The sequence below is a fragment of the Miniopterus natalensis genome, chromosome 10 (genome assembly GCF_054644295.1).
Source record: "Miniopterus natalensis isolate mMinNat1 chromosome 10, mMinNat1.hap1, whole genome shotgun sequence".
Classification (NCBI taxonomy): Eukaryota; Metazoa; Chordata; class Mammalia; order Chiroptera; family Miniopteridae; genus Miniopterus; species Miniopterus natalensis.
Genome location: NC_142090.1, coordinates 338,202 through 351,594, shown reverse-complemented (window position 1 = coordinate 351,594; position 13,393 = coordinate 338,202). Strand labels below are relative to the sequence as shown.

General features: G+C 52.1%; 1 protein-coding gene across 1 annotated transcript in view; it reads left to right on the top strand.

Moving 5' to 3' along the window:
- Window positions 1-11,408, top strand: part of DYNC2I1 (dynein 2 intermediate chain 1) — a 35,368-nt gene extending 23,960 nt beyond the window's left edge. Inside the window, exons 16-24 of the mRNA XM_016196933.2 lie at window positions 669-831; window positions 3,181-3,294; window positions 3,387-3,448; window positions 3,844-3,895; window positions 5,114-5,174; window positions 7,282-7,381; window positions 7,558-7,689; window positions 9,599-9,822; window positions 11,144-11,408. Coding sequence (XP_016052419.2) covers window positions 669-831; window positions 3,181-3,294; window positions 3,387-3,448; window positions 3,844-3,895; window positions 5,114-5,174; window positions 7,282-7,381; window positions 7,558-7,689; window positions 9,599-9,822; window positions 11,144-11,318 — 1,083 coding nt within the window. The 3' untranslated portion in view covers window positions 11,319-11,408. The remainder of the gene's footprint in view (window positions 1-668; window positions 832-3,180; window positions 3,295-3,386; window positions 3,449-3,843; window positions 3,896-5,113; window positions 5,175-7,281; window positions 7,382-7,557; window positions 7,690-9,598; window positions 9,823-11,143) is intronic.
- Window positions 11,409-13,393: the final 1,985 nt, after the last annotated feature.

Sequence of the window (13,393 nt, the reverse complement as noted above, 5' to 3'; positions counted from 1 at the left end):
TCTCTCTCTTCCTGGTCTCCCTCAACCCTATCTGCAGTTGTGATAGAACACACGAGCGTGTCTGTCTTGACTCTAGAAATTGCTTGTTCAGAGGACTAACTCACTGTGAACCTGGTTAGTTCCCTTAGGTCCCCTGGGAACTGGGTCAGTTTGGCTCTAGCCAAGTGAAGACACTGGACCCCCGGGCTTGGCACTGAGTACAGAAGGGGACTTTTTGCTGGAGTTGTGTGGGTCCTGGACGTGGCAGAGGTTTCTTAATTGCTTGAGATTTCAGCCTGTGGTCTCATGTGCTTCCTGGTCTCTGGTCCATAGGCCATGGTCTGGTGACCACACAGGCCACTCTGTTTTTATGCTTCTTGACCTCAGAACTGTTGATTTCCATCAACACTGTAGAGAAAGAGCAGTAGCTGTTACTGTGTCAGTTTGGGGGCCTTGAAAATAACTTATAGCGACCCAGGTGGTAGAGAGACAGGATGGCTTTGCTGATGAGGTGAATGGGTGTCGTGGTGCACACCATGTGCCCTGCACCACACTACACACGGCTATCACCCCGCTTTCCACTTGAGAAAGTGACACTCGTACACGACTTGCTTAACATGTCCCACAGCTTCCAGCGGGAGACTCACGGGGACACATGGGCACAGAGAGCTTCCTGCATGTCTCCCTAGGTCACGTGTTGCTGCTTGAGCCCCTTTAAGGCCTTCCTGCTCTTCGCCGGAACTGTGCACGGCTCGGTCGTTGTGTGGGACCTAAGAGAAGACTCTCGGATACATCGTTATGTGAGGTTGAGCGACTGCCTTTGGACGTTCAGGACAGCAACATTTTCCACAGGTCAGTGAGACCCGCCTGCCCTGCGGGTGTCTCTGGACAAGCATGACAGATTCGAGGGACGTCTGAAATTTCTCGGCATTTATTCAGGTTACCTCAGAGGATGGGATCAGAGCTATGGGCAAAAAAGGCTTCTGACAAAATCAAGATTGCGTCCAGGTTACAGTTAGCCTGTGGCCAGCAGGTGGCAGTGTGGATCCCAAATCCTCAGTGAAGTGAGGGCTCCCGGCTTAGTTAACTCCACCCAGGGGCCCGAGAGGAACCAGAACAGCTGGACCTGCTAGGATCCTTGGTTAGACCCCAGGAGTACTTCACGCCAGGCAGCTGCAACCCCAACCAAGCAATCACAGCCTCAACCAACCAGTCACACCAGCACCCACACTCCCCACCACTTGGTAGGGGCTCGTGTTCTGGGGCTCTCAGTGCTTCCTGGACACCATTAGCTTGATGCCTGTCTTGCCCTCCACGCCAGCTGCTCAGGGACATGAGGGGCTTGTGCAGTCACAGTGACCTCACCCAGTCGTCTTCACTGTCTCTCTCTGTCCCACCCGGGAGCCCTCACCACACCCACACTTGGCTTTTGCATCTTCCCTTTCCCAGCGTTGCTGGTCGGTTTTCTGTCTCTGTTTTACTTTTTCCAGACGTCAGGTACGTGGAGTCACAGGAACACAGGCCTTCAAGTCTGTCTGGCTTCTTCCTCGTGTGGCACTTGTGGGTCACCTGCGCACTCGCACATTCACAGTTCAGTCCCCTCTGCGGAACTGTCTTTCCACTCCTGGAATGCCAGGTGGCTTGTCCGGCCGATCCCAGTTGCTGGACTGTGAGCCCCTGTCAGTATGCTTGCTCCACATTGCGTTACCCTATAGGCACTCGGGGGTCTGCACCCTGGGTGGCACGTGGCCCGTCAGCATTTTAGCTGCTCTGACAGGTGTGGGGTGCCTCGCACTGTGGCTCTCGTTGTGGTTCTCTGGTGACCCGGGGTGAGGGCACCTCGTGCTTATCTGCCTTTCGAGTGTCTTCAGTGATGTGTCTCTTCAGGCCTTTTACACATCTTTAAATGGATCCTTTGCGTTCTTATTGTTGAGTTTTAAGGGTTCTCATGTATTTTGGGTGCCAGTCCTTCATCAGATGTGTCTTTACGAGTATTTTCTCCCAGTCCATGCTTATCTTCTCAGTCTCTCAAACTTCCTGTTCCTGATCAGCTCTCCATGAAATTTCAATAAACATACGTGGCGTGTCTCACTGTCTGTGCATCTGTATTTCATGCCTAAAAAGAGCACGTGTTTTCTTGTTTCCCAAGCAGCCAGTTTTTGCCCTTTGGGGTGACATTGCTGCGACTGAGAATGTGTGAGTCTGTGGGAACCTCATGGATTCGGTGCTGTTGGAAAAGATTCCTTTTACCTTTTACAAATGTGCCACCCATGTTGCTGATGAACCTTTTGAGTTCCCGTCGTGTCCTGTTCCTGAAACCTGCGAAGGTTCATAGGCTTCTGGGAGTGAGGGACCCACAGGTCTCGGGCACAAGCCGGAGTCACCTGCTGGTGCTGCCTCCCTCCATCCCACCCGTCGACTCCACGCCATGACTTGGGCTTCGTTTCTTTCCTGCGTTCAACCCCACTTCCCATCTTCTTGCTGTTTTTTATTTTTGTTCCGAGTTGCTGATTCCAGGCATCTCTGTGAGTGTTTGCTATACCTACGCTTCCCAGTGCTTTCGAGGGGGTGGGATGCGGGGTGGAGGGTGGGGCTTTGGTTTTCTGTTTCATGCCCCTTTTAGGGGAGAATTTCCATCAGCTGTATTTCTGGAGGAACTCTTGTGGACTTTGGTTGTTTCTCCTGGACATTTTGTAGATGAGGGTTATAGGTCAGCGGAGCTATGTTGTCTGGTTTGTGGGTGTCGGTGTCTGACAGGGGTGTGGCACCAGTCTGCCCTGACTCCGCATCAGCTGCCTCTGCGACCCACTCCCCCCAGAAGCAGCTGCTCCAGGTTGTCTTTCTGTCCTGTGTCTCTTTCCAGCCCTGTCTGTCGTGTGGCTGCTGAGGAGCCCTCCAGGGTCTTGTCCTGGGAGCTAGGTTGTGTCTCTGGTTTCATTCTTTGTGACCCCTCCTGCCAGGGAGTCTCAGCATCCTCACGCCTTCCCACCCGTAGACAGGATGTCCTCACTCCCTCTTCACAGATGGTTTGGGGTCCATGGTCTTTGCTTCATGGTAATGCTGAGCGCGATGGTCACCTGTAACTGAAGCTGTGTCCACATGGGGGGACACATGCCCCAGGAGCACCGTGTTCATCCCTGTGTGACAGCAATCGTATCCCTGTGACTTACTGCGCACCCTGTGACTGTGTGCCTTCCCCAGATGGCGTCCTCACCTCTGTGAACCACTGCAGTCCTGTGCAAGCCATAGAACCCGTCTCCGCGTCCGGCTGCAAGAAGCAGAGTTTTGCTCTCTCGCCCTTTTCCACTCAGGACGGTGCGTGGCCCCTCACTGCCAAAAACCTTGCTTAGGCTGCGGCCCATCGTTCCTGGCTGACCAGCCATTTCCCCTCCCCTTCTGTTTGTTAGAAATGTCGGGTTTGTCCTTCCGCATTGCTTCCTTGGATGAGAGTGGGGTCCTCAACATGTGGGTGAGTAGGACACACGGGCAAGTGCCCTGTGTCTGCGGCTCTGGGAGCAGAGATGGTGCTGGTGGGGCATGTAAGGGAACGTGGGGCACATGGGGTCCGAGGAGCTGCAGGTTCCTGTGGGGACAGGGATGGAAGTGGACTGGGACCGGGCCGGACAGGGGCGAGAAGACACACAGATGCTCCGAGGTGCTGGCCACGGACCAGTCCCCAGGGACAGGACGGGAGGAGGGGTTTACAGCACCTGAAGTGTTGGTCCTGAAGGTGGAGGCTGTCCTTCTCCTGGAGCAGCGACGTGCTTAGCACCTTCAGCTTGCTGCCTGATTAGGCCTGTGCTTTGCTTAGATGGTTTCATAACTATAAAGTGTGTTAACCTTCATTTCAATATTCTGTTTTAGGTGGTTGTTGAATTACCAAAGGCAGATGTTGCAGGTTCAATAAGTGATTTAGGTAACTATTAAGTGAAAAACGAATTTCAGGCAATGTTTGCTGAAATGAACAGATTGAAGATGCCATTAACCACTGTAAAAATAAGTAGTTAGCTACTGAAAATGAACATTAAGATCATGTATTTATAACCTTCCCGGCCACTGAGTGGGTACCTCAGCTACCACGATCAGTGATGTTCTGGCTGTGTGTTTCCAGCGAGGGTTAGTAAATTCCGTTTGTCTGTATGTCACTTGGCTCCCTAAGTTGTACGCCAGGGACGTCTGGGTGATTCCCAGCTCTGTGGTGTGCATTAGATTAGGGGACGGTCAGAGAGAGAACTCGCATTAGTTGGAACTAATGACTTGCTGACAGGTGTCAGCTCTGAGTAGCCTGGTCCCGTCCCAGAGGCTAGGAAATGAGGGTGAGTGGACAGGGAGTAGTGCGGTCCTAGGGGACAGGTCATAGCAAGGTTGGAAGGGGTACTTATCAAGGGCATGGGCTCAGATCAGGGGCGGCTTCCCAGGAAGGTGACACCTGGGCTTCCAGGTGAGTGGCTGGGAAAGTGGAGAGTTGCTTTCCACCTGTGACAGCAACATTGACACGCTCTGATTATATAGTCCCCTGTCCAGTGCAGGTTGAATTTAATTATGTACTTTTTCAGGCTGTGCCTTACCCAGAATTTGGGTTTCAAGATGCATAAATGTCTGGTTCCCCTTTTGCAGTAATTACAAAACAGGAGAATACAATTGGGAACAGACAGGAAGCAAAGCCAGTGAGTGGCCCAGGGGTCAGAGTTGTCATAAGGGAAGTTGCGGTGTCTCCACACGGTCGGGAGAAGGGCAGACTCTGAGGGTGGGTGCACCCGGTGTCCCAAAGCCCCACAGGTGCACATTCACGCCCTGTGCTTCTCTGAGGAACTCGAGGAATCTAAATACTGATCTTATTTTATTTTTTTGCCTAGTGTGCTGCCCTTGTTTTATTTCATCAAATCTAAAAAGTAAGGGCTTCTTGACCTTGATTCCACCAGTCTTTTTCCCAGAGGCTCCAAACTGCAGGTTCTTTCTTCCCACACTGAGCGCTGAGGGGTTTTCAGGAACCGCACGTGCACCGGGGGCCTCTGCCTTCTGGTTTGTTCCCTAACACATGTTGGAGCATCGAGACAGGACCCCAGGTGACTGTAACTGGACCTGGGCATGCCTGTGCTCAGAGGTGCACTTACTGCCCCCTCCCTGCCTTTAGGGTTAATACCTGGAGGGAAGATGAAGTTGGTGCACAGCTCTGTGGTTCGGCTGAGTGGCAGGTAAGCCCCAGAGTGGACCCCTTGGGCCACAGAGGCCTGTGTCCCAGACATGAGGTGGCACAGGTGGTGGCTGAGGAGTTGGTAATTAGCGAGTCTGAGTAAAAGTGCATCGCAGTGGCGAGCCGACCGCTTTTCCATGATTAAAGCGCTGTCTGTCCTATAACTGGCACTGCCTGACTCGTTTTCATTCGGTGTCGATAACGGCCACAAAGGCAACCCTAACCAGGAGCATTGACATGGAAGTTAATATGGCACGAAAGCTCTTATTAAACACAGATGTCGTTCGTGGTGTTTATGGTCCATGAGAGGTGCTGGCGATGGCTGAATCCTTCCCATCGACAGGCTCCTGTGGCTGGGATAATGCATAGACCTTGAGACTAAACCACCTGCAGCCGACTTAAATGTGATCAACAGGGTCTGTTAGGGTTAAGAAAACCACCTCATATGTTAGGAGCCAACCACAGGTGACCCTGGGCTAGTGGGGACACTGGGCTCCTGTGAGGATGCAGATAGGTAGTCACAGTGACTGAGGTGGGTATCCTGTGTGTCAGAAGAGTGGAGCTCAGTGGGAGGAGTCTTCACTGTCCCTTGGGACCCGGGCCTACAGTGGGGGAGAGGCACAGACGTGGCTGTGAGGAGGTAACTCACACAGGACTCAGCCACCTGGCCCCAGGAGCTCTCCTGGAACAGCTTTCCAGGGTGTCCTTCCAGCCCTGTGCCCCCTCCTGTCACTGAACTCAGGAGTCCAAGGGGGGAGTAGCCCAGAGGGTGGCATGCCCTCGTCCACTGTGGGCATGGTACACATGTGAGTCACTCTGTTGGGACACCCATGTGGCCTGTGGGAGCTCAGGGGCGACAGGTGGGGCATGGAGTGAATGGTGGCTTCTTGGAGAGGTGACACTTGAGATGGGAGGGAAACCAGGGGTGTGCTCTGGCCACAGGAGCAGATGCACGACACAGGGCAGTGCCAGGAGGCTTGCCCTCGAGAGAGAAGGGCCTGATTCAGTGGCCAGACCCTGGGCGTGTTTATTGTGCTGAGGTTTGACGGTTGTCTTGCTGGCGATGGGAGCCACCTTGGACTTGGAGTGGAAGGTTAGAGCAGGGCGGGGGCTGGAGTCAGAGACATGAGGCTGCTGTAGGGTGGGTGAGAAAGGCCAGGGTCTGGGCCAGGGTGGCCACATGGGCAGAATCGACCAAGTGCCCTTTCAGCTAAAGGACAAAATTGACCGAGTGCTTCTAGGTGAGGGGTGGACCCGCTCTCGCCAGGTGTCCAGCTCGGTTTCTAGGTCCCACCCTCAGATGAGGGCCAGGAGGGAAGGGGGGCCAGGATCTGGGCAGCCTGGGGGGCTCAGCTGCCTCCTGGAGGTGACAGGAGGCTGTCCTCAGTGGATGAGTAGCATTTGCAGTTCTGAGTGACAGTGAGGGGAGCATGGCCAGATTCCTGGTTCTGACTCGGGCAGAGTGGCCTCTGCTGTCACAGATACACTGGATAAGGTAGAAACGGCCAACGGGATCTTTACATGAGGAGAGTCTATAAGAGCCAGGTCGAGGATGGAGGTGGGGCCTGCAGGCAGCCTTATGTGTGGAGGCTGGTTCTCAGCCCCACTGCTGTGGGCTCCACATTGGGCAGACCTGTGGTGGCGCTCCGGGCTTGCCCAACCAAGGCCGGAAGCTGGAAGTGAGACCCTGCATAGGACTCGGGGATCCCTGTCCCTTCACTGAGAGAGACCCAGAAAGTCCCACCCCCAGCGCACAATCCGAAAGCTGAGACGTTAACATCACAGCCCCAGACCAGTGCAGTGAACAGAGAGATCAGAGACCGCTGCACAGCATGTGATATTCGCGTGCTGAGAACGTGGGATAATCGTACAATCTGAAGGACAGCTCTAGAAGAGAAATGTGTCTGAAATTTAAAGTTAGCACGTGGTTAAGTAGTGTATTAGATGTAGCTGAAGAAATTATCTAAAGCACAGAAACAGAAATGGGAAACCGGTGGTTAAGAATCACAGGAAATGTGAGGGTCCCTGCCTGATGGTGTATGACAGGTGATAACTGGTTACCCCAGTTCCCAAGCCCTCCATCTGTTCACCTCTGCTGTTTTTTCCAGCCTCTCCCATAAAGGTGATGAACTTTGGGGAGCCACACAAACACTGAACGTTAAGTTTCTGCCTTCAGATCCCAATCACTTTATTGTCGGCACCAACATGGTGAGGAACATTCTGAACTCCGGTTCATTCTCTGCCACCTGCTTGATAAGTAGTGTCGTCAAAGACGAATGTGCTGTTTGCTTTTACAGTGTGGCTTTAATTGCTTCCAGAATAGTAGCTTTAGCCAACCTCGTGCATAATCCTTTGCCTTAATCACTATGTCTTTTTATTACCAGGGACTTGTAAGCCACGGCACCAGACAGGATTTGAGAGTATTCCCCAAATTCTTCAAGCCCCAGCAGCAAGGCGTGAGGCCTGTGATGGTGAATGTGGTTGACTTTTCCCCCTTTGGAGAACCTGTGTTCCTGGTAAGAAAGTCTTTTCAAAGTGCCAGCTCGGTTTGCTCAGCAATACACTTGTAGGGATGGATTGGGGTTTTAACAGTGACCACTTACTGTGCCTCAGTTCCAGTGGGCTGGTGTGGGGTGTCTGCTCGTCTCCCCGAGTGGTTTCCTGAAGGCCCTGTCTGTGCAGGTCATTCTGTGGCTATTGTAGGTCTTCTTAAAATTTATTTTGACCTAATTTTAGTCATATAAAGAAGTTACAGGAACAGCAGACAGGGCCCCTGCCTGCCCATGTAGGTGCCCCACACGTCACACACTTGCCACCACGGCTCGTCCTCTCCCTGCCGCCTGCTCAGAAGTTGCAGGTGTGACTCCCATCCCTGAGTAGTAGAGGGATGGTTTCTCCTGTAGCCACAGAGCTGCTGTGGGCAGGTGCAGGTGCAGCCCATCACCTGACCTGTAGATGTGACTGAAATGTCACTGTTGTTCCAGTAATGTCCTTTATCGGCAAAATTACCTCCCAGGTCATGCATCTCATGCATCTCGTCAGTCATTGCGTCTCTTCAGTCTCAGACAGTTCCCCAGTCTCTCATGACCTTGGCATCTTTGAAGGGCATAGAGTTCTCCTCAATTTGAGTTTGTATGATGTTTCCTCACGGTTATTCAGGTTTTGCATCACACATCTGATGGCTCCCTGGATGAGGCAGAAACCAGCACAGGGCTCACTATCTTCCCTTTCTCATTAACAAGCATCCCGTGGGGAGGCAGGTGGGCACTGCAAGGGCCCTGCCACTCATCACATCCTCAGCTGCACCCTCATGTCCTCCCCTGCATCCACTGTGATATTCGCCACATCTGTTGTCAGGGTGATTGCAGATGGTGGCTTTGCATCCCATTGTTAATTCCGCATTTACTAGTTGGCTGGCTGTCCTCTCTCCTATGTAGGTATGCATGTAGGTTTGTAAGGTGTGTATGTGGACTTGTTTGTAGGTGTGCATGGAGGCATGCATGTACTGTGTAAGTGTGGGCATGTGGCTCCTTAATCCCTCAGTGGCTTACAGCCATTTGCTGCTTCTGTTCTGCTCAGGTTGTCCCAGGGGTGTCCTAGGACTGGTTGTTATGTTCTTCTGACACCATTCCATGAGCCTTCTTTGCTTTTTGGTGTAATAACCCTGGAATCGGCTATTTCTCCAAGGAGTCCTGGCTCCTGTTGGGGAAAAATACATGGAAACCAAGCTCCAGGCAGTAGGAAGGGCCCTCTGTGAGGACACAGCTCAACCAGGCTCAAACAGGCTGGCGCTCGGCCACGTCTAGGTCAGGCCCTGCAGGGAAGCCTGGCTCCCGTCGCCTATGATGTGTGCTCATTACTCAGCCCTCGAGACACAGAGCCCTTAGTGGTTGCTGGCTCGTGCCTCTGCTTTGTTTGGGTTTGTGATGGACTAAATATAGAAAGTAAAAAAGGAGTTAAAAGTGTCTCTGTTTAGCTAAAAACTTGGTCCTTTACTAAACCATCTAAGTTTTGTTTTATGGAAATTTCAACCCAAGGGGATATATTGGTGCAAATGTGTATTTTTTAAAAGGTGGCTTATTTATTTTCATGGAGCCAATCTTAATGCCCCATGCTTGAACCAGGGAGATTCAACTTCGCTAAAAATAAACACCTATTTAGACATTCGCTGAATTCGTTGACTATTAGCCATTTTGGGAAGGGGAAGGTGTGCGAAGCGTCCCAGAACCTCCAAGGTGAATGCTCATCTTTGTCGTTTGTCAGGGCAGATTTAATGTTAGAAGTTTATGTTTTGAAAACAAAAAATGTATCAAATTTTTTTGCTGTACAAACTAAAGAAAGCTAATGCTCTGAAAACTTGCCCTGGCTGCTGAGGTGGGGTAAGAAAGAAAACGGAGCTATGACCTGTGGTTGCCCCACCCCCAGGCCGGCTGTGGCGATGGGAGCATCAGGCTTCACCAGCTGATGTCTGAGCAGCCTCTCGCGCAGTGGGGCCACAGCACCGGGGGCCACGCCGTCACCGGCCTGCAGTGGTCCCCCACCCGGCCTGCTGTGTTCTTCGTCCAGGACAACACTTCCTGCATTTATGTCTGGGACCTGCTGCAAAGTGATCTGGGTCCTGTAGCCAAGCAGCTCATCTCTCCAGACAGGCAAGTCTGATGAAGCCCCTGTGGGCCTAGGATGACCCGGGATGACCTGTCACAGGTCGTTCCTGCAGAAGTGTCCTTGGGGGGCTTTTACTTCATGCACAGGTTTGTGACTTTAAAATGTGGTTATTTTACTTAATGAATATTTTTATATTTATAAATTTAAGTCATATTTTAAAAACCACTTTAAGGTGTATTGATTTTAGTTTAGTGCAGAGTAGCCTGTGGACCAGAGAACTCACACGGTGCTGGTTCCCATTGCTGTGCGATAAAGAAACTTGTGACTCCTTTGTGATTCCTTTGTGACGTCCACTGTTGGTCTTGCAGGTTCTGTGTACACCTGAGTGGTCTACGGCACACTCCCTCTAGTTTCTAAAACACCATTACCTGAGAATCAGTACTTTTGTTTTTAAAGCACATTTTGTCCCTGATAGCCCCGGCCAGTGTGGGCCCAGGCACAGAAGGGTCTTGGGTTCAATTCTGAGCCAAAGGCATGTACTTAGGTTGCAGGTTTGATCCTGGCCTCCAGTCAGGACGCATGCAGGAGGCAACAGCCCATGTGTCTCTCTCACATTGATGTCTCTCTCTCTCCCTCCCTTCCACTCTCCAAAAAAAAAAAAAAAAAAAAAATCTTCACCTGAGGATACTTTTCCATTGATTAACAAAAAATGAATTGGCCCTGATACCAACAGGTGTTTCTCCACCAATTTTAATGATTTTTTAAAATGTACAGAGTTTAGTGATGAGCCAGCTCTGTTCTCCTCGTGCCTCTCCTGGTCCCCTTTCCTCCCTTTTCCTCCCCTTTCTGTGTCGTTACTGGAGTTTCCAGTTTGTGGCAGTAGCTGGACAGCAGTATTAAAGCACTCAGTGGGGTGGACATTCTCACAACTTGTCATTTTTCAAGATTTGCTCCTTTGTGGTCTCATGAGGGCTGAGTTCTCACCTGCCCCTCGTCCCAGAGCCGGGGCCCAGGCAGTGGGACCAGACTACCAGCGAGGGGCCTGGACAGGAAGGTGGGGACTGTGGAAGGAACAGGGCTGTTGGGACAGCTCCAGGTTTCTTGCTGGGCAGCCAGGCGCTCGGGGCCCTCAGCCGGCCTGCAGACCTAGGCTCGCAAATTGGCCTGTCTGGGAAGCGCGTCCTTCGTCCTTATTGGTGATGGTCACTAGTGGTCAGCCCCACAGACCTCTAATCAGAACGGTGCCTGGTATGTATTTATTTCTGCTCTAACCTTTCATCTTGACTCACCAAGATGGCTCTTTTCTCCCCAGGAAGACGGGTCACGTGACAGACTCGCAGTCACACCCTGTGCTCTCGATTTCAGGCTGGTGACCATGGCAGTTACCGGGGACCCAGAGAAGACCAGCGGCGGCTTCCTGGCCCTGGTGCTGGCCAGAGCCTCTGGCCGAGTGGACGTCCAGTACTTGAAGAGGGAGTGGGCAACTCCAGTGGTGGACGAGCAGCGGAGGCTGCGGCTGCTTCTACAGAAAGCACTCTAGGGGGCGAGCGGCCCGGTGTCTGGGAGGAGAGTGCTGTGGGGCCCCAGTGTGAGGGCATCGTCGCAGAGGCTGCCACAGTGGGCGTGGGGATTATGTAGATAGGATGCACATGTTCTGTACATAATTCATTTTACAGAACGCCACCTCAATGCTCCCAGTAAATAAATGACTATTTTTGAATGGAAACATTTTTAGTGTGTTCTGAACTTCAAAGGAAATAGTCATGCCCAGTACACTCTCTCCTGAGAATGTTTACTTATTTATAGAACAGCCTGAAAGTACTGTCCCATTTACTGCCAAATTTTAAACAGTCCACCTTGAAAACGTACTTTCATGAGCAGCTCTTAGTCACGCATGAAATGACTACAGACAGGACTGACTTAGAACAGAGGCTTTTACCTGCCTGGGGGCCACTGGGCCCCAAGCCCCTGCTACCGTGCCTGGCACACAGTAGAGCTCCGTTGGTCTTCATTAACCAGTGGCTGGAATCGGCTCCCATTTCTCTGCATTGTCATAAAGCTCACAGACTCGCACCCAGACTGAGGAGAGGTGGGCGCAGTCGTCCTCGTGGCCTGTGGGTCAGCCTTGCTCTTTCTCTCGCATGTAACCGGCTCAGCGATTGGTGTAAATATTTAAATAGTTGTAGGTGCTTCACGTTCAGATTCCACTTCAGTTAAATTAGAATTACATCCATCCCTCCTTTTCTTTGCATCTCTTCTGTGTCTGCCCACAAAGTCTCGGGTGTTGTCCACAGTGGCTCCACAGCATGTTTTTTCATTTGGCTCATTTGTTCCCAGGAGGTAAATGCAGCTTCGGTCCCTGGAATTGCTCCAAGATGTTTAGCTGCAGCACGCCACCCAAGCTATGCCCAAGCCAGTGACGGCATCAGGAGTTGCTCTTCATGGTCCCTCTAACAACCCTTGTGTTCTCAGCTCTGATTAAAGACTGGAACTCAGTGTGACGTGGGAGTGGGTGGCAGTCATCCTTCTATGAGGTGCAGGTGGGGGTACAGCTGGAAGGCGAGGCCAGTGAGGGAGTCGGGCCCACACAGCTCCCCAAGTCCTGCCTATGAGGTGACAGCTTTCCTCGTGCTGAAATTTCAAGTGCATTTTGTGATGCAGCCATGTGCCTGGTGCAGACTTGAACCACGAGTGTTGTTTCTGCATATTTAGCCCATCATTGCCCCCTGGCCTCACCCCAGGACCACCTCAGCCACGAACCCTGGTCGGTGGGTGTGCCCTCCTCCTCTCCGGGGTTGGGGACAGGCCATCTTCCGAAAGTGAAGGAAATGGGAAAAGCAACGCTTCACACAGGACACCAGACTCGGGGTGAGGAGGGCCCAGTGCAAAAGGCACATCTGTCAACTTCACGGCATTCGCTTTGCGAGTTCCCTTCTAAGTCACATGGGCGGATTTGGTCTGCGATTCTGCAGAGCGTCCCACTCAGTCCCCAGGGCCCCACACGCGTGTTTGCACCTGGAAAACGCGCAGCTTAGAAAACCTATTTTGAACTGGGCTGTTGGGCTCTGTTGCTGGGTTGTGGGAGTTCCTTACCGAGTACTGAGGCACTAAAGAGCTGGTCCCGATCACTGGCCGTTTCTAGGTTCATTAACTTGGATTCATCCTTTAAAATGACAGAAAAAGCCGGGGCCTGAGATTAGCTTCTGAGTGTGTGTATTCCTGCCTCTCACTGTTACAGCCTCACCCCAGGCAGTGGTGCGGGTGTGAGATGAGCCGAGACGCGCAGCGACACTGCACAGCTCATGTGAGAAGGAATCTCCCCTAAGCCGGGCTTTGTAGAATTTCATCTCCAGAACGTTCATCGTATTTTTTCTCTGATTATAATATCGGGGTTGGGGGACCTCCATCTTCCTGCTGGACGTGTTCTCACACCCCTGATGGCACAGCGAACACGGACGGCCCTGACTGTGGCGCGTGCTGGTTTATCTGCCGCCCTCTTCTTCCCAGGGGCAGGCTCTCTGTTTTGTCCACCGTTGTCCACTCCAAGTCCCAAGGACCTTGCCTGGGCCATAGAGACACTTACACTTTAGTTGAAAGAGATAACTTATGAGGAAC